The sequence below is a fragment of the Lissotriton helveticus genome, chromosome 10 (genome assembly GCF_964261635.1).
Source record: "Lissotriton helveticus chromosome 10, aLisHel1.1, whole genome shotgun sequence".
NCBI classification, from domain to species: domain Eukaryota; kingdom Metazoa; phylum Chordata; class Amphibia; order Caudata; family Salamandridae; genus Lissotriton; species Lissotriton helveticus.
The window spans coordinates 680729563-680750803 of NC_136071.1; the positions used below are offsets into that span (position 1 = coordinate 680729563).

A 21241-nucleotide genomic window follows, 5' to 3' on the forward strand; every position below is an offset into this window, starting at 1 on the left:
CGAGTTTGTCAAAGTATGAACGTGCGCAGTGGGCGGGTCGAATATGCCGCCGAGGGGGGATATTCATAATCCCTATATTTTGGCATCACTTTTGTATTTCAGTGATACAAAAACATATGGCACGCGTTCGGCGTACTTTTCCTGTGAGCGGGACAGCCTCGGGGAGGGGGATAGGCGTTAGTGCTTGGGGCAGAGTGCGGGTTTGGCCACATTCTTAAGTGCATAAAACAATTTCCCCACACGGTCTGTGTGCCTCAAGATCTTTATTCGCTCAGCGAGAGAAACGCGCTCTAGATGGGGTCGAACCAGAGGCTTGATCCAGATGCCTGGCTTGCGCTCAGCTCGAGGTCCTATTGAACATTAGAACCCAAAGCGAGCCGAGCCTCCACGTGGTCTCTGCCTGCCGCCCACATGCTAACCCCATGCGCCAGGAATTCAAGACAACCATTAGCCTTTGATGTAAGCATGGGAAAGAGAGATACCATATCACCTGGTGACTGAATTGCGCAATAAGAAACTGGAAAACCTGGGATGGGTCCGTCTTCCTTGCTTGGGCAAATCATGTGATCACGGTTGGATATCTTATTTCACGGTGCCTCCTTGTTGCTTATCAGAGCGCCCTGAAATACACGAGTTGGCGATGTGCGCTGTTTATTATTTCGTGTTTAATGTCGTTGTTTTTATTGCGTTGTTCCATCTATAATAAGGAATAAAGAAGACATAGTGTAGAGAGGACAACCGACTTGCCTCTTAATTCACTGATGGTGGGGAGGGTGCAGGAATGTTTCAAATATTAAAAACGTTACTTTTTAATAAATGCCACCAAGTGCATAATCCGATATAAGATCACACGCTTGCGACCCGTTTTTGTGTGTGCCTCTGTTGCCTGCTTGTGACCCGGTTTTGTGTGTGTGGGTGCAAATGCAATAGGTGTCGCATTTGCGAGAGATTAGGCTATTGGCTTTGTAAATGACAATGCCATTTATTTATGTTTTCAAAGCCAACACATAAATAAAAATGTTGTCATTTACAATGCCAATAGCTCTAACTTTTCCAAAGGCGAAACCGTTGCATTGTAAATGCTTGTTCTTGAGGCGACTGTACTCGAGCTTACTTGGAAAAGATAACATGAGCCGCCCTGCCAAGTATCACGCATCAGGCGTGATACTAATGCATTTGTGCGCGCCGTTCCGCATCGCCGCACTTAAATGCCAGGTCACGCATTTGTAGCGCCTCCTTGACACCACTGTGTGTCACGGTGCAGAGGATGAGGCAAGCAGGACCGAAATTGCTGCTCTGGGCAAACACTTCTGATGAGCATGCAGTGGGCTGCCTGCTGCTCTGGCAGAGTTTCTCAAGGGTGCTAAGTATGGCAGGTCAAGAGTGTCACTCGCGCCGAAACCAGTGGCTCATTGCTGCGACCAATGAGCTTTCATTAGAGCACAGCTACTGTGGGCCGGCCAGGGGCATGGCAATCACGTGCCGGGTGAGGTCACGTGATTGCAACAAAACATGTATCCATAACTCTCCGAGTGTGCGGAAGGACAAGCGGCAGTTATGTTTTGTAAGTGGGAAAATATATCTAGCCATGCCTGCGTGCCAAGGTCACAGAAAACAGAATTGGCAGAAGATGCAGAAAGCCAAAAAGAGTCTGAACAAGCTGAGGGGACTTAAACAAGAACACCATGTCTTGTCCTGGTACAGGTGAATGCAACTACCAGCCACCCTTTCTTTAATGGTATTATGAACATTTGCAGAAGTGTCATTTGGGAAGAAAATAATGGATGCATAAATAAAGATACACGCCATTACTCTCAGGCTGTAAAGTGACCACAGACTCACTGATGGGGAAGACAAGATCGCAAAGATAAATGTTGAACATAGGATGAAATAATATTGGGCCACTGAGTGAATCCAATAATTGAGGACCTCATAGTCCTAAGTTGAAGGTGGCACTGAGTTCTACAGGGCACATACAGGTAATTGTGCCTTATTCTGCTGCTTTAAAGCATTGCCCCATGCACCTAGTACAGCACGCCTGGATTCATGGCATGGATAGACTCCAGATTGAAATAAATTGAGAAGGGAATAATGCGTGGCACAGTTATGATCTGAGTGGTGACAATCTGTTTGAGAAGTTTGGTTCCATGGGCAGAATGGCGGCATCTCTTGGTGAAGAAAGGATCAAAGGCAGGGTGTTTAGTAATGGGCGTACAGTAAAAAACTGAAGTAAAGGATTTATAAAGCGCAGGAAATCACCCCGTAAGGGGCTCTGGGTGCTGAAGTTGCTCGCTGTTTCATGGTGATCTGTTCATTCGAACAGCCAGGTCTTGAGTCCTCTCCTTAATTCCCCGAGCAATGAGACGGTCCTGAGGTGCAGGGGAAGGTCATTCCAAGTTTTGCCCGCCAGGTGTGAGAGGAAGCTTCCTCTGCTGTTCCTTCAGTGGATCCAGGGGGGGGGGGGGTCTGCGAGGAAGAGTTAGAAGGATTGTAAGTGTCTGGTTGGTTGATGGAAGGTCATCTGTGGATGTTTGCAGGTCCTTCGTTTTGCCGAGCTTTGATTCTCTTCTGTATTGAGAGCCAGTGTAGCTTCTTGAGGTAGTGTGATGTGGGTCTGTCTGGGGAGATCGAGGATGAGTCTTGCCACTGAGTTTTGTATAGTCTGTAGTCACTTCAGGAGGGGTGCGGTGATACCTATGTAGAGTTGTCCAGCCTGCTGTTGATGAGGGTCTGCATGACTATCCTTCAGTTGTTGACTGGGAGACACCGGATGAACTTGCGGAGCATGCATAGGGTGTGGAAGCAGGCGGATGAGACTGTGTTTACCTTTTTCTTCATAGAAAGCTTGCTGTCCAAGATGATGAGGTTGCAGGAGTGGTCTGTCGGTGTGGAGGATAGGGCAAGTTCAGAAGGCTACAATGCATTGTTCCTTGATGAGGTGTTGTTCCCAAAGATGAGAAATTCTGTCTTGTTCGTTTTGAGCTTGAGCCAGTTGTCCTTTATCCAGTCGGCGACATTTATCATACATCTGTGGAAGTTGACTCTCATGGTGAAGGGGTCTTCTGACCTTGAGAGGAGGAGGTGAGTGTTGTCAGCATAGGAGATGATGTTAAGCCCGTGTGATCTGACGGTGTTGGCCGGCGGGGTCAGGTACATGTTGAGGCAATCCATTTGAGGGCCTCTCCCTGGATTCCGATGTGGTGGAGTCTGTTGATCAAGATGTGATGGGAGACCGTGTTGAAGGCTTGAGTAAATTAAGTGCTAACTTGTAGATATGTGACAAGTTAGCTCAGGTACATGCTGCAGTGGGGTCTATTTGTTAGGGTGGTTTTATTTCCTGCAGGTGTCTCTCATTGATATTATGCATTTAATCATTATTTGCTATTCAGCTTGCCAGGGACGTGTGGTCTGTGTGCAAGACGATCATTGTGTGCTGGTTATTTTTTGAGTGACGCGTGGATGGTTTCTGGTTGGGCTGCATTCTGTGGTGATGCAGACAGCAGTAATGGGTGTGCAAGTTGCGTGTTAGAATACATTTGTGTTGGGAGTTTTGGAGAAGTTTATTGGTTCCTCTGGCAATCCAGTTTCCATGCCATCACTGACATGAGTGGCAATGGTAGTGTGTTGCAGGTGTGGGCACCAGACTGTCTGTATTGAGGGAATGTTGGGACCAGCAGGAATGTGACTGTCATGACGTGCACATATTGTGTCTCAATCTATAGGATGGGCTGTGAAATTAAATGTTTATAAAGCACAACTACTGCTTGAGGGCGTATGGGCGCTGCCTGCAGTAGAGGAACAAAAGGGGGTGGTGATGGACGGAGCATCTGAATCAATCAAACACTCACACCCAGTCAAAAAGATCTGGGTTTAATCCATCACCGTTCTTTAGCCCACTCTGCCACCCCAGTTCGGGCTGGACTGTTCCCATGAGGCACAGGGTCAGACTGATTTGCATATAGCCATGTCTGACCTGGGGTGGCAGAGTGGGCTAAAGAACGGTGATGGATTCAACCCAGATCTTTTGACTGGGTGTGAGTGTTTGATTGATTCAGATGCTCCGTCCATCACCACCCCCTTTTGTACCGCCTGCTGTAGAGGAGACATATGAAAAGACCACAGTCCCAAGCAGAGAAACCACTTCCAAAAAGAGATCATTGATTGAAAAGCCAAGTTTTCAGGCTTTCTCTGAAAGCATAAAGACTTATACAGGCATTAAGTGAGAAGGGCATGGAGTTCCATCGTTTTGCTGTTGAGTAGATAAAACGTCCGCCACCCCAATTCACTTTTTTGATTTTGGGGACCATGACATTGCATGCAGAAGAGGAACGCAAGGTTTTAGAAGGATGATACCTAATGCATTTTTGTTGAAGGTAGTCAGGGCCAATACCATTAAGAGCTTTGAAGGTGATACAAAGAGATTTAAAAATGATCTGCTTATGTATCGGCAACCAGTGAAGCTGTGCTAGGGCGAGTGAGCCAGAATTGTATTTAGGGATTCTTGGTACCAAATGAGCTGCAGCATTTTGCAAGACTTGCAGTCTATTTAGAAGTTTCTGCTGTAAGTTGACATAAAGTGCAATACAATAGTCGAGCTTCGAGAACACAAGAGCAGTAACCACCAGTTCTTGAAGATTTTGGCGATGCTCTTCCTCAGCATCTTTAGAATGAAAAAGGAAGCGGGGTCAAAGCATTGATGTTTTTCTTGAAAGTCAGTTTATTATCAACGCCAAGGTTCTTCACTTTGGACACTGGGATGGGCAGAAAGCCTGAATCTTGTGGCCACCAAGCGGGGGACCAGAAGGAAGTATTGTTTCCCAACAGTAATAATTTGGTTTTCCCGTAATTAAGATTTAGGCAATTATTAGACATCCAATTGCTATTCATCTGCAGACATCTAAAGAATCTATTACCTGAGACTGGCCCTTTTCCCTTAAAATGTTTCATTTACAAAGGGTTCATTTTAGCCGGTGTGTGTGGGCTCTTTATCTGGCTTATTGCTTCATGTGCTTTTATCCATTGGAGGTGTATCCCCAAGCAATTTCTCATGGTTTTCTGTGCTTGTGGATATAATGTGTATATTGCACTGACACAATATAATTTAGTCTTCACTGTCGTTCCTAAATATTGAGGGGGCATATTTACGACCGGAGTTGCATCGCTCTTGCACCACTCAAGGTGGTGCAAGAGCGACACAAATCCTAAATGAGATTTATGTAACCACGCAAGGCCACTTTGAGTGGCCCTGGGTGGCTCCATAATTCTGGAGTAAATCAACACAGTGCAAATCGCTGGGTTGCCTTACTCTGCAGTAGGGAGGCATTCCATGGGCGTTGCGTGAGTGTCCCTACACAACTCCCATGGCTTTTGTTGCAGAAATATCTTTATTTCTCCTCGTTACTTCCTTTTTCTATGTGTGATGCATTCTGTAGAACACATAGAAAGAGGAATTTTGCCCCTCAGGATTGTTTTTGTGCATAAAAGTGTCCCTGCTTGCAAAAAATCAATCGTGCATGCAACACAGGTACCCTTGTACCAACCAAAAAGGCACCAATGCCGGGGAAAAGGCAGGAATGTGCTGTATTGTCTTAAACACGGTGCGTTCAGTTTCCCTGTCATGCAGGTGACTTGCTTCGCTGTACTGCGTGACTTTTTCATAAATCTTCCCTTGGGTGTGTTGAACAGCTGCTGTCCAGTTTTCTTGCACTTGCGGGCATATGTACAAGCTGAACGCAAGTGGCTGTGTGCATGGGCCAGTGTGTGTTTGTTGCATGTGTGTGCTGTTTCTTCTTCTATGGGTTACCATACAGCATCAATTTCGATTGTGTTGTTGCAACGTTTTGGTGTTTGTGACTACTTAGAGTTTTGTCCATTATAATTTGTACACAGTTGCCAGACGCTTGGTACCAGATGTCATCATTTCGGTATACTCATACCCATATAAAGTGTTGTGTATTGCTTGACGATTTTAGTCCAAGATATCCCATACAACATACTCCAAGTGTACTTGTAAATAAGGCGAGAGCTATATAGGTCACTGTTGCGATGGAGTAACCTGTTTGCCAAACTCTAAATCAGGCCCTGAGACTTTTCCTCTGACACGACCAGGGCCGGACTGGCTTTAGCGGGCACTGGGTGTTTCCTCGGTGGGCTGGATGGGTGGGGCCGGTTTTCTGGCCGTGGGTGCTGGTTTTGTCACTGGGGGCCGGTTTTGCAGCAGTGCTCCAATATCAGCCCCCAGTAACAAAAGTGGGAGTGGTGCTTTTTACTGGCACCCCTCCCCCCAGTTCTCAGGGCAGGTCGAGCAGCAATCTGCCAGGGCTAGTTGCTGTTCCCAGTCCGGCCCTGGACACGACTGGACACTGTTCGATCAGGCCGTTAATCTCCCTGTTTCGTTACTAGCTTATGGAATGGAAGTGCCTAAAATACAGTGCACTTTATGAGTAAATTGAAGCTTATATTTAATTGCAATTAAATGTGTGCTATAGTTTTAACAGTGCACTATTGCATTTTAATTATTTATTCGATGCTCCTGGTTAAAAGCGAGCCCCCGAAGCATCGGTCATCCCTGCCAGTGCACTAAGCTGAAAATGCAGGAACAGCGTCATAGCAAGCAACCTAATGCTCGCCACTAAGGTGCTGAGGAACCATGAAGCAAAGAGCAACGCGTCACTGATTCGGAGATTCTACAGTTCCCGTTAAACTCTTTTCTGAGGGAAAAGTATGCTTAGGCCAGCACTTCATATTAGGGAACTTTTCAAAGTGGTATAAGATATGAGTACATCGCTGTTCCTCTTGCACTTCACCCTTTAGAATAGGCATCTTTCCATTATAGAAATGTAGCGGTTCACTCGTGTGCTCCAGTCGGGCCTTCATTTTTAAGTGCCATTTACTTTTTTAGGTTTTGCCTAGCAATGCGTACGAAGTACGCATACGCTAGCAAAACCTCTTGAGTTCTATGTCTGGTGATGACCCGCCTCTGTCTATCATTGGCTAGCTCCATAAATGGAGGCTAGCCATTGGGAGACAGAGGCTGTCAATCGCGCTTTCTCTTGAAAACGCGATTCGGGGGCGTTTCTGGTGCTTTTTTTAAGCCCCGCCCCTTTGTCCCGGGCCGCGCTGCGATTGGCTGGCGGCCCGGGACACCCCCGTGACGTAATTCCCAGGCCGCGCTGTGATTGGCTGCCGGCCCGGGACACTCCCGTGACGTCATTTCCCGGGCCGCGCTGTGATTGGCTGCCAGCCCGGGACCTGACTTGTTGTACCTGGTCACCCTATGACACTTCAACTTGTGTTTGGCCTTCAGCCCGTCACTGCACGTAACGTCCTGACATCACTTCCTTGGCACCCGCCGTTGCTGGGCGGTGCAGAGCTTTGACAGGATAGCAAAGATGGCGACGGTGGCAGCCTCAGGCTCCCCGAAGCCACAGAGTCCCGGACCGGGGGCCGTCGAAGGCCAAGTTACGGCCTCCATGGACGAGGAGGCAGAAGCCCCAGGCGGGGCGGAGGCCGAGGCGGAGGAACTGCTCTACCCCCGGCATTGCGCTGAGCTCTCGGCACGGCAGAATGAGCAGCGGCGTCAGGGGCTCTTCTGCGACGTGACGCTGGCCTTTGGAAAAGAGAGTCGCGAGTTTCGGGCGCACCGGTCCGTACTTGCCGCAGCCACGGACTACTTCAGCCCGCTGCTGTCTGGCCACTTCCAGGAGGCGCGTTCCGGCCGCGTGGAGATGCGCAAATGTAGCTCCGAGACTGGCACCGACATGGAGACAGTTGAGGCCGTCATCCAGTATAGAGGTTTCAAGAGACGGGGATAGAGACCGAAAAACAAAGGCTTGGAGGTGGAGGGTAAGAGAGTGCCAGACGGGGGAGAGAATCCATTGACTGAGCCGGGAGTAATTGCAGGACAACGATCACAGCGAGGAGGGGAGCGGAAGCGCGGCAACCGGGGGGGGGGGAAGAATTTGTGGAGAGAGCCGTCTGAAGAGCGCATGATCCCAGGGACACGCGTTTTACTTTTAGGGGTGTCTTTCCTTTCCGGGTACAGGAAGTTTCAGCCTGGAGACCGCTGTAGTTCCCCACCACCTCCTTCTCCTGCAGGGGCTGATGCTGCCCCCTCCTCTGCGGCAAGAGCTGGCTGACACCAGTTACCCTCCGCCATCAAGAGCTCCCGGCACCCTGCCTCTTACTGTGAGGGCTGCCACCCCTCTGCTCCTACAGTGGCTTTCAACCGGCCTCTCTCGCCACTGGGACTTTTACTCCCCCTCTCCCACTGCAGGTGCTTCCCTCACCTCTCCCTCTGCAGCAGCTGTCAGTCTCTCTCCCCTTGGTGTGGCTGTCACCCCTCGCTCACTCACTTGTAGGGGCTGTCATTCCTCTCTTTTCTTGCAGAGCACTGCCAGCAGTTGCCCCCTTACCCTCCAGCGGCAGTTCACCCCCCCCCACACTCCTTCTGCGATACTCTCTATGCCGCCCCCTCCATTCTCTTTCTCTCTCTGCGACAGGACCGACAGTGGGTCCAGGTGAGCGCCGCTCCGTAGAGCACTAAGCCCAGGTGAGTGTTGTGTAGCAGGGAAGCGTTGTGATGCGTGCGACTTTTCTGGGGATGTTATATGGAAAAGGAAAGTTGTAGATGCAAGAGTTAAGGCGCAGTGCTGTGAAGGTCACCTCTTTGGCGCAGAGGTGTCGCGTGGTAGAAATAAGAGATGTAGAGTTGAGGGATGTCTCGGTTAGAACTGTGGGGGTGAACGGTGTACTAAATAAAGGTGAGCAATATTTGTGTGGCGTAAGAAAGTGTGTGGTGCGGAGTTTGGCGCAGTAGAGCCGAGTAGAGTGGTGCAGGTCAGGTGTAGTGGAGCGTTGAGATGTGTGACGCAGGAGAGTGCTGTTGTGGTGTTGAGCAGTGTGATGCAGGCGAGGTACGAGGGTGAGTTGAGCAGTGGTATGTAGGTGAGTAGGGTGATGACGTAGAACAGTGTGATGCAGGTGACTGGTCTGTATATTTGAGCACTGTGATGCATGTGAGTGGTGTTGTGGGGTTGAACTGTGTGCTGAAGGGTAGTGGTGTGGTGGTGTTGAGTAGCGTGATGCAGGTGACTGATGTGGTGGGGTTAAGGTGTGTGCTGCAGGGTAGTTGTGTGGTAGTGTTGAGCACTGTGATGCAGGTGAGTGGTGGGGATGAGGTGTGTGCTGCAGGGTAATTGTCTGGTGGTGTAGAGCTGCTTGGTGCAGTTGAGTGGTGTGGCGCTTTTGAGCACTGTCATGCAGATTGATTTGAGCGGTGTGAGGTATGGTGGTCAGTTGAGCTGTGTGAAGCGGAGTGATGTGGTGGAGTTGAGCAGAGTGATGCAGGTGATGCATGGGTGAGAGCTTAGCTTTGTGATTCAGCTGAGTGGTGTGGTAGAGATGAGCAGTGTGACGCAGGTGAGTGCTGTGGGGCATTTTAGCCGTGTGTTGCACGTGAGTGGTGAAGTGAACTTAAGCATTTTGTTCAGGTGAATGGTGAAGCTTAGCAGTGCGATGCAGGTAAGGCTTACCTGGCCCCTGTCTATTGGAATGGGCTTCCTATGCACCTTCCTGTCTGTCTGAACTACAGCCAATACAGGAAATGAGTGAAAGCCTCCCTCTTCTAATGGTGACCTCTGTTGGTAGATGTCTGTTACTATCCAGTAGCGCCAAGATACCTATTGGTGATTTGAGCTATATATGAAGTATAAATAACAGAACACCAGACGTGTTGAAGCGTTCAGTTGTGTGATTCAGTGGAGTGGTGTAGAGTAGATAAAATATATGAAGGTGGAGATTGTTGTGGTGCATGTGAGTGCTATAGTGTCTAACCGTGGTGTGGTGGAGGATAGTTGTGTGATGGATCCAAGCACTGTGTTAAGTGGAATGTTTTGCTGGGTAGATAAGTTGGTCTAAGTGATTGGTGTGGCAGTAAACCATATGTTATAGGTCAGTCAGGGTCGGACTGGTCAATAGGGCAATCGGGCAGTGCCCGATGGACTAGTCTGGCAGATCACTGTGTGGGGCAGTGCTTTAAATTGGCCGGTACTCACCAGTATTAAGTACCAGCACTTCTTAGCTTTATCACTCTGAGTACCAGTACGCCTCTGCTGCCAAGGAGAGTACGGGTACTCATGAAAGGGTAGGCTCATTGGCTTGGAGTGCTGGTGAGCAGGAGTGGAAGCTGTCTCTGGCACCCAAGGGACCGCTTCTGTTACCCTGATCTGAGCCCCAGCTGAACTATTCAGCAAGGCTCATTTGCATAATGTCCGTATGCTCACCATCCTGTGTTTGATAGAGCAGGGTCCATTGAGGCCCTGTGCTTTCAATCACATTCACACTATCGTGTGCATTTGTGCAATCATTCGAATCAAGGCAGTCTGCTGACAGTGTCAATTAAGAAAGCCATGGGAGGTTACGAGTTCAAAATGGCTTTTAATCATACCTGAGTCTTTTGTGTGTCTACTTAAGTCTCTGTGTCTGACGGCGGAGGAACTGCGCTACCCCCGGCATTGCGCTGAGCTCTCGGCACGGCAGAATGAGCAATCACTTAATCTACATGAAACTAAAAAGAATATGTATATATGACCCTATGTAATGTTTTCTGGTACTCACATAAAGCGCTCCAATGCCTCTGGGCCTAGATCCAGCTTTTTAAGAGTGCATAAAAGGATTGTGACACTATTTTTTTTGTTTCTTTTTGCATTTTCACACTAACTTCATTCCTTTTCTCAGAACGTACATGTGATGCTAGCCGCAAGTAAAACAAACAAGCATTTACAATGCAACGGTTTCGCCTTTGGAAAAGTTTGCGCTATTGGCATTGTAAATGACAAACTTTGCATTTATGTGTTGGTTTTGAAAATGGATAAATAAATGGCATTGTCATTTACTTGCCAATAGCTCTAAATTTTTCAAAGGCGAAACCGTTGCATTATAAATGCTTGTTATTATTTGCAATGTACTCCTTTTTTGCTTCTTTTTCTATGTTTTACGGTGTATAGTGCCACCACTTCTGTAGCGACCTGATTTGCTCTTCACAAAACCCTAAAATAAATAACTAAATAATAAGAATCTGACAGAGACAGGGTGACTGCAATGAGGACCTGTGGGTGAGTGTCAATCTACTTTCTAGATTCAGTAGATCCATGCTCGGGCTTGTGTCATCTCATTTTTAGATGGACTGTAAGCTTCAAATATGACGTAATGAGGGGAACGATTGAGAAAGCAAGACAATGCATTCAAGTCAATCTGGAAATTGCAAACACGATACTGCCGAAAAGAAATCCAAGTACAAAATCTGCATGTAGGAGTCGACCAAAGAGTTTGGGTGATAAAGTCCCTGAGAAGTACACATGAAAACCGCAAAAAAAGGTCAAAGCACTTACCTTTTTTAAATACAAGGTAGAAATCCCCCTCTCAACACACACGCTCTAGCCACCTAGGCACAGAAGATTGGACAGAATAGTGGCCCTTACCACCATATGCTCTGACCGATGGGAGGTCAAGCATGAAATAGCAACCAGGGGAATAGGACCCTTTAGTCCACAGGCATTTACAACACGTGCCATTACCCTGCATTTTTTACTCTGTGTAATCTTTTACAACGCAGGGCTTTACAACGCAATCCATTAGAACGCATTACCCATTACATCGCAATTTACTATTCTAACTCCACCTGGGCGTTGCTTTGGGGAATGCATTGTAATGGTTTGCGTTGTAAAGCTCTGTGTTGTAAAACAAATGGGGGTTAATGGCATGCGTTGTAACACATTCATGGTAAAGGATGTTTACCCTCCCAGTGTCAAATAAATCACCACCATCCAGACAAATCATCATACAACAATACCCACGCAATCGGTTCTACAGGCAGCATAGATTCCATTGGTCACCTAGCTACCCAACATTATACAGCCCTGGACTGCATTGCTGCAACATGCCAGCATGCAAGGTCAAAATTGTACTTTAACGATTGCAGGCCCTCGCATCATGGCCAAGATGAATTAGTCTGCATGAGAAGGCACTTACTGTTGCAAAAGCAAGTTACATTGCCCACGGGATGAACAACACCCCAAAAAGGGTAGGGACCAGCATCACCTTTAGCTTCACCCTACATTATTTACCCAGCTGTGCGAGACATAGCATTCAAAAGGTAGACACAAAGGCAAAATAGGGCATATAGCTGCAGTCCTTCCACTCCCAATCCAGGATAGATTTCAACAACAGTGCGCCATCCACAGCAACTAGCAAAAACACCTGCCTCCCAGCGAGACAACCCAACGCTAAATACCTGCAGTGTCGCCCATAAGAAGATAGCACGTCAGAGGACTAAAATGGTCACAAAAGCACACAAAAAAATGCAAACTTCCTATGATCTGTAGCTCTCCTGCACCAACAGTGTTCCAAAAGGCAGTATCTGCCCCAGCCATCCAAGCGGTCTACATCCGGGAGCTGCCTCGCTGCACCTTCAGAAACAGTGAAAGCCAACCATTGTCTGCCATGTAGATCTTATAGACGCTGCAAGATAGGTGTCAGCTGACAAGAAGCCACAATGTATCAAAGATAACACACATGCATGCACATGACATGGTGATCTAGGCGGAGCATCAGACCAAAATCATAGAGCCTTGTAGGGAGCCAGGAGGGATGCCATTTGCAGGTATTTATACACCTACACCACACATTTGCACAGGGACACGTCTAAAGTTCTGGGAAAAAGCCAGTAGCACTAAGATGATCTCAGAGAATGGCCTCTAGGGCATCACCATAAATTCCTTTAAGAAATTATTGCAGGGCAAGAAATGACGGCTTCCATACAGGTGAAAGAAACCCACTGGAGGAATCACTGGATCTGACACATACTGATTCTGTGAGTGCATGATCTAAAAACATATTGTGTGAATACTAGGGACTCAGAGGAAAGAGGACAATGGGGGAAATGTGGGAGAGTCCTAAAAACAGTCCCTCTACTTGAGGCCACTCAATTAATCCTACTTTAATGGCACAGACATAAAACAAATTGGAGAAGAATGAACGCCATGGCTTAGCAATGGGTGTCTTCACCCCTGCACCGAGTACAGCACTGGTGCCAAGGATTAGGCGCTAGGCATTTTCCCTTGTGCCGTGACCGAAGGAATATCCAGGTACAGTCCCCACAGCAGTCCATGCATATGAATCACTGCAGCAATACATGTGACCTGAGTGCACACAGGTGTGTCCATTGGAGTTCACATGAATATTTGCAACTCTGATGTGGAAGGAAATGTCTGCAACACTAGTACACTCCTTATTTTCTTGCAGACACATCTTGAGTCATAGACAAGTGACTGGGGGGGTGCTTTGGCCAACACCGTGGAGTTGCAGGAAAAAAAGTAATCTTGTTAGATCACTAGCAATAGCTATGTCTGACTCACTGTGTAACTCCATCATGACATTCATTGCCACACACCTCAGCAACCCAATCCCATCCGGTCATGGCATGGGTGCTGTAGCACAATATTTTAGTCCAACTCACAAAGTAGGGAGCATCTTAACCATGAGTTTTCTACTGTCCTACAAGCAATATGCCTATAGCACCATGTTCAGAGAAGAAATTGATCAAAGAGGAAGTGGAAATAACAGTAGAATGGCCCAAGGGTGGGCATGTTGGAGGTGCCGATGAATGGCGGAAACAGCGGGGAGGGGGGGAAATTGAGCAGGTGCATTGGGGTGTAAATTAAAAAAAATAAAAAGGGACAAAATTTTGCAAGGCGGGTAGGATCACGGGACAGAAAAGGATGAGATGGGTATATGGGATGCAACATTGAGAGCATGGGGGTTTGAGTGGGGAGGCAGAACACAAGGGAGAGAGCAAGGAGGGTATAGATTCCATGCTCCGAAGGAGAGCGGGAGGGTGCAAACACCAGAAGAGAAGAAAGCCATTAAATAAGAAGCAAGAAAATCAGATTGACAAGAAAGCCAACAAGTAGTAAGGAATGGGATGACACTAAACTAATCTCGCTGTAAGAACTGGGATTGGCGACAATAAAAGCTGTCTGTAGGCAAGACCTAAAAATGTCTTCAATCGAAGCACTGGGAAGCACAGAAGCATTGCTTCTTCGTAACTTTCAAGCTCTGTTAGCACTGAACTGTAAACAGTGAGTTTCAAGACTTGCTGCACCGCAGCCACCTCAAATATTTAGTAAGATAAGCAAAAATTCCCCTTCCTGCAGAACCGATGTGAAACAGAATACATTTAGCAATTTTGCACAAACAGACACCCTGTCAGCTTTCATAAAGTAAGGTAAGAAAACCCTCATGGTAATTCTGAGGCATGGTTTTCACACCGAGCAAATCTGTGCTACCTAATAGTATACACAACATAATTTCATGCACAAGCACATAGACACCTAGCATAAGCACAAATTAACATAAGTTCGAGGCCTATACTGCTTGCTAAAATATCAAACATTTAATTTAGGTTAGTTCCATCCCTATCTTTAGAAAGACAGGTCAATACAAAATCTAGTACCTATTTTACAACTGAAAAAGCAGATTTTCACTTTCTTAACTCAAAGATATTGCATGAATCACAGACTGCAAAATCCCCTCAGACACAGCTGCAGCACACACAGCAGCAGAGCACAAGTGCCTAAAACACAAATAACAGGCAAATGATGGGATTAGCACAGACAGTAGTGACTCAAACTTCATTGACAAAACCTGTACATGGCAACATGAAAAGTTCTATTATGAAAAGTTGGCTTCGCACATTTGGTGAAGGTAGTCATGGAAAGGAAGACTTGAAGGGCAATAGGTAAGTGAATGTATGACCTACACAGGAAGAAGGTGTGAGGGTGACCTCTGGGTGACGGAGAGGGTCACCTGCATGGTTTAGAGGAAGAGGAAGACGGTGAGGTCTGGATGTAAGATGATGAGGGAGAGAAGGACTCGCAGAGGGAGGGGTCAAGGAACTCACTTGAATGATGCCAGGGCTGCGGGACTGGGTGCCCGATGGGAGACAAGAGAGTATAACTTGCAGGTGAGCGGCGTAAGGGCGAGGGTGACCTGACGGGGGAAAAGAGGATAATTTTTGGGAGAGATGGAGTCCTGAAAAGAAGGAGAGGTTGGCTTGAACTGTGGATGGAGGGAGTGAAAAGATAAAACAGATGGTGACCCTCTAGAAAAGAGGTACTGGAGAAAGGATGACTTTGAGTACAATGACTTGCTTAGATCAGCCAGGTAATGCAGGTATAGATTAGCCGAGCTTTTGCAGTCTCCAGCATGGTACTCAAGGGACTTGTGTCTCAGGGAACTACTAATACAGCACTGCTATACATAAAGATTTCTAACATCAAGGTCAGGTGCAGTCAGGTGGATGGCTGTGTTGCTCACTTCATGTGCGCTGCAGCGGAGCCATGATCGAATGCACCGTGTCAGACAGGTGCAGAAAGAACTGCTCCATGCAGCACATGCTTGGCCTTAGGGCTGGTCTTCCCTGTAGACAGACCCAGCTGGTTCTCTACCTGCAGTAAGTGTGCCACCTCCTCTGTCAGCATGTGAGCTTGGCCACATGCCTCACGCTCCATTGAAGATAGTCTGTGTATGTACAAAATAGGGTGGTGGCTGGGAGAATTGGTGCGCACACAATACTGATACAAAGTAATGTTGCAAATATCTCAATGTCCATATACTTTGGTCGGTGTTCAGAAGGAGGGAGAGCCACCACATCTTCCTCAATTGGAAAAGGAAACTTCTCCTCAATGTTTCATTGGAATCTCCGAGCACTCAATAAGACAAGAATTGTTATATTTATAGTGTCTACGGTCCTTTATTCAAACATCCAGGCTTTTCCCATTGCCATTAATCAGTAAGGCTCCTTGCCATCAATACAGCTCCTTGCTAACACGTGTTTCATATTTTTAACATTTCAACAAGACTTCATCAGGGCATCACAGTAATCTCTATTTTCCTCTGTGCTGAACACCGCAGACCGGTTACACAGCGGGAACTAACTTTTCCCACGATACAAAGATGCACTGACAACATATTATAATTCCTTTGCATCCAGACGCTTGAAAATTCTGATAATTTGGTGACTTATAGGAAACAAAACCCGTTACAGCGCAAAGGAAAATGGAGATTACTGTGATGCCATGATGAAGTCTTGTTTACATTTAAAACAGACGAAACACGTGTTGGCAAGGAGATGTATTGATAGCAAGGAGCTCTATTGATGGCAAGGAGCCTTTTTGATTAATGGCAATGTGAAAAGCTGGATGTTCGAATAAAGGACGGTGGACACTATATATATATATAACAATTTCTTGACTTATTGAGTGCTTGGAGATTCCAATGTCTGTGTATGTGTGTGTGTAAAGGGGTTGACTTTGAGAGTGGCCAGAGAGGGTAGGACGGGAAGGTAGATGGTCATCCTTGGTGAGAGCAGTGGCGGCTCCTCCGCAATGGTGGAGGAGTGTTGCCCGCACTGCCGGCATAGAGCCAGCAAACGAAAAACAAAACGATGGTCTAGCAATCATGATAGAGCATCATTTTATTTTTCGTTTGCTGGCTCTGAGCCAGCTTGTGCATGGAGGGGTGAGGCATAAGAGGGGGAGGAGGAGTGCTTGTGCACTTCCTAAGTACGCATATGTGTTTGGCCAGCCGTCTCAGGCGGACCAAAACACACATGCACATATAGGTTTCTACAGCTGGCTGTATTCAGCAGCAGGCCTGGAGAAACTCCACAGACTCCATGACCTTGCGGAGCGTCTTTCTTGCCAGCTCTGCAGCACAGGATTTGGATGGGAGTCTGTCCCAGGGGATGCTGGGACCAGGAAGAGGCCAGCAGGAGAAATGCGGGAGGGGGCCGGCATCAGGTAGGTTTAAAAAAAAAAATATTATTCCTAACAGGTCCCCGTCCCCCAACCGCGCTCCACCCACCCCTCCACCCTTTGTTAGTGGCGGCCGCCACTGGGTGAGAGAGCGATGCTAGAGGGCATGAGAGAGGAAGAGGGGTTGATAGGGTGACCTGTAGGTTGAAGGGGGTGAGGAAGGGGGTGATAGGTAGAAGAAGAAGGAGGGCGAGATTGAAAAGTGAGGGGGTGATGAGGAAAATGGTAATTTGCTGGAGGTCAAGGGTTTTGGAAAATGTAGGCTTTCGGAAGACACAGTGAACTGCTAATGGTTTCAGGAATAAGTATCTCCTGCTCCAAGATGACATATATTTGCATAGAAAAGCCACCACTACAAGCATAAAGCAATGTCATCTCTGTTGGCCTTGCAAGGCAGTGGGAGAGCTGTTAGTCGGAGCAGTGAAATAATATGCTTTCTCTAACATCCTGTTCTATGGCCCTTTACCTTGCAGTAGCAATGCAATAGTATTGGCAGCAAAATAGTCAGGTGACAGAATACTATTCCATGAATAGCCAAGTCTTGAGGGCCTTAAGGTTTTGAAGATTACCAGGCCTGTTATTGAGTTGAAAAGGTAATGTTTACCATAACCGAGCTGCTTGAACACTAAAGCAAAACCACTGTAGCAAGATTAATTTTCCAGAAAAAAAACACTGCTGCAGATCATTGCTTTCTGGGAGGAAACTTTTTATTACATTTGTTTTTACAAGAAATGGGCTCGGAATAATAACATACTTTATGAACAACAGAACAACAGAACAACAGAAAAAGACTTAAGAAAACAATCTTTCATCAGCAGACTGCACTCACTGTAACCTGAAAGACCAAGATAAAACTTTTAGCATAGTCCAGGCATGCAACAAGGAAAGATTTTACTTCTTTGGTCCAATAAGAAAAGGACAAAAAGCAGGTTTCTGACACGACTGAGATTTGAGTGGTAAGCGCGAGCCAGAGTGCAGGATTCCCACATTTATAACAATGGACACAAAGCAAGGACGTTGTCCACTGTGACAAACCAAAGGTAGGGATGCAGCAGAGGTGATGTCCTTTCAGAAAGCAGGACATCAAGTTAACCAGAGTACTGTTTAAAAACTACCTGGCATTCACAACGTAGTGGGTGAGCAGAACAATAATGATAAAAAGTAAAACTAGGGTCAATATCTTCGTTTTTGAGATGTATAGTTATTTCAATATTGTTGTGTTAAAATATACATAACATATTCAGCCAAATATGCACAAAACACAACATAAGAGATGGCAGAAACAGGAGAGCTGTCCACAAAACGGGAGACCTAGTAGTTAAAAGGGAAACCACTCTCCATACTGTTCTGTTATACCCCAGATTCAACCGTTTGCGTCATAATCTAGTCCGGCCTCTTCCGTTGAACCAGAATTTTTATCGGGTTCAGTCGGCTTTTTATTTTCTCCAGATGTTAAAAACACCCACTATTTGTTATTATTTGGCCCGTTTTTATTAGGAGTTGTTAATGGGCGCTGGCAACGTATTATAAGATTACTGGTTTTAACAAGAGAGCTGTCTTTATTAATTGATGAGACGGTTTATCTTTATTTCATACGTTTTTAGCTTTTTGTCTTATTTTATGTACATATTGTATTAAGTGGTGGCAGATTTGGGATTCTGATCCTTTAAAACGCCCAATGTATTTTTTATGTACTTTTTTATGATTTGAAAGAACATTTTATAAAGTTATTACTTACTTACACTTAACATATGTGACCAAGACATGAAGCAACCCGTGTATGGTGGTGTCTTTCGATACCGATTTATCAAACCAGGAAGAGTAGATAACCGTTATTGGCATGTGTGGTCAAAATGTCCAATTAAATTAAGGTCTCAAGAAGCGGCACTTCCCTCAGGAGTGACGTCCCTTCAAAGCACTCATTTGCGAATGTTCAATTTGTTCAATAAAGTTCATTTAATTGTTGTGATCAAAAGTTCAAATTGTATTTATTTCTTTTGATGCGTGTTTTATTCATCCATAAAACATTTCATTAGGATTGTGCCCAATGCATTTCGGGCATGTGCCCTTCATCAGGGGACTTGAGGGTCCTGTGACCTACGAGGTCTCCGTACAAGGTGTAATGCGTTGGTATCGTAAAAAATCCGGCGTGTATCCGGAGTTCGATCAAAGTTGGAACGACTTCCAACTGTGATCAAACTCCGGATACACGCCGGCTTTTTTACAGCATGGCTCCCAAGAAGTGATGGTCTATGTTAACTTTTGTAGATGATTGACAAATGAGACACAGTGGGCTGAACTAACCTTTCTTAGTTTGTTTTGGCGAGGAGTAAAAGAGGAAATCAAGGATGAACTTGTGCATAGCCCTCATCCTACCACGTTGTAGGACGCCATTGAAACAGTCTTACATACTGAATTCTGCGAAAAGGAACGGTGGAAACAAAAGCTGGGTAAGAAGATCAGTTTCCCATTTCCTGTGGTCAAAGTTCCAGATACCTGTAGGAAAATGGTGTAGTCATTCACACTGTAGAAGTACACCATTGGTTTCTGGCCCCAATGTGGAAAGTGCCACTTGCATAGCGATGACAATATTTAACCATCAGGAAAAATTAAGGTTTGATTTAATCGCCTCACCTAATCACACTGCCATCCTGGGCCTTCCCTGACCTTTTTGCATAATTTGTACCTTAATTTGTGGACTAGAACCATTTCTCTCAGTTCCTTTTACTGTAATCAAAACAGGGATTTACAGAAGAACTGGGCGAACACGTTTCAGACAACAACAAAGGAAGAAGCCCAGTTGTGGCCGCACTGAGCACAGTTCTGTGCATGATGAAGAATGATGTTTGCACACTATTTTGGCACAGCCAGACACCGACCCCCACTTCTTCAAATACCTAAAAAACAGGAAACTCACTTCACAGTGAGTTCCTGTGAGAATGAAGTTGATATCCCCCTCAACAGTGTCGGAAAGAAATGATTCCCTCCCAACATGGTAGGACTGGCAGGACAGGGCATCGGGCGTTTCCCCGGGAGGCTGGAAGCGTGGAAGCCAGTTTTTTTTACTGGGGCCTGTTTTTGTAGCATTACAGCAGTTTTGAAAGCACCTGCTGCAGGGTTCCTTGTATATCAAGAAGTTTTCAGGCAACAGTAAAAATGATGAGATCACTCAGGTGATTAATGTACTATACGGGGGCTATCAGACACATTTTCCAGGGCTTCTTTGGGTTCCCAGTCTGACCCTGCCTTCCAACTGCTGGTCCTTTCCCTTACTAAGGTGCACCGTTCAAGCATCCAGACAAAGCGTCCACTAAGAAAAGTGTAGTATACGGCTGTTTTGGGGTATAGAAACAACAAGAGAGTTCAGCAAATGGGTTGGCTGGCTGAATGGCAGGTCTGGTATCACAATAGCTCAGCAAGTAGGATATTGCAGTAGCTGTGTTTGCTGTACTATTGTCTGGGTTAGGTAAGCTAAGTGAAATTCAGAAAGTAACATCTGGTTGCACCTTAGTATTTACCACCAGGCAGAAAAATCACTTAAATACCCTACATACAGAGTACCGGTTGTATGTCGGAACCACGCATGCGATCATCACGCCTGCCTTAATAATGCGGTCCGAACAACAAATGTGTTGTTACAATGACTTGTGTTAGGGAAAGTACTGGAGTTGGAATAGTATAATTTACTATTCCAACTCCACTCTGTGCAAAAGTAGGTAAAGTGTTGGACTTAAAGTCCAACATCAATCCAACAACCCTTTCCTTAAGGCACGTCATTATAACAAATTACGTGGTAAAGGAATGCTTTGCAAAGACGAATCTGTGGTTCGGATAGCGCTGTTAAGGCACAATGTGGTTTGAGCTGCGGTGTAAAGGCTATTTCTCAGTTAAAACAGCATTCTGTGTTTTACTGCTGTTAAACAAAAGGAGAGGTTGCAGTGACTGACCCATAACTAGCCTACTTATGAGCCACACTCCTCTGCAGCACTCAGAAGTGACAATAAAACACGTTATAACAACAATTACAATTTTATGAAAAGATCACTGTGAGTTACTTAATGAAATTGAAAAAGCAGCTGTTGCACATGTAACTTACAGATCCCGGCGTGGTACTTCAAAGTGCTGACGCTGTGCTTGTGAGATGCATATGTTCGGACACATTCCCCAGTATCCACAGACCAGCACTTCACTGTCCTGTCCACACTCCCTGAGTACAGGTGCCGGTTGACTAACTGCAATAAAAAGAGAAAACGCAATCAGAAGTGCTTAATTTGAGCCAGTGGTTTCCGGTGCTTAGCACCAGCACATAATTGGTTTCCGGTGCTCGGTACCGGCACTTAATTGTCAACACTGCACTTAGGACAGTC

General features: G+C 46.2%; 1 protein-coding gene across 1 annotated transcript in view; it reads right to left on the reverse strand.

Annotated features, from left to right (window-relative positions):
• WDR86 (WD repeat domain 86) overlaps positions 1 to 21241 on the reverse strand; it is a 292136-nt gene that overhangs the window by 73459 nt on the left and 197436 nt on the right. Inside the window, exon 5 of the mRNA XM_078664348.1 lies at positions 20971 to 21106. Coding sequence (XP_078520474.1) covers positions 20971 to 21106 — 136 coding nt within the window. The remainder of the gene's footprint in view (positions 1 to 20970; positions 21107 to 21241) is intronic.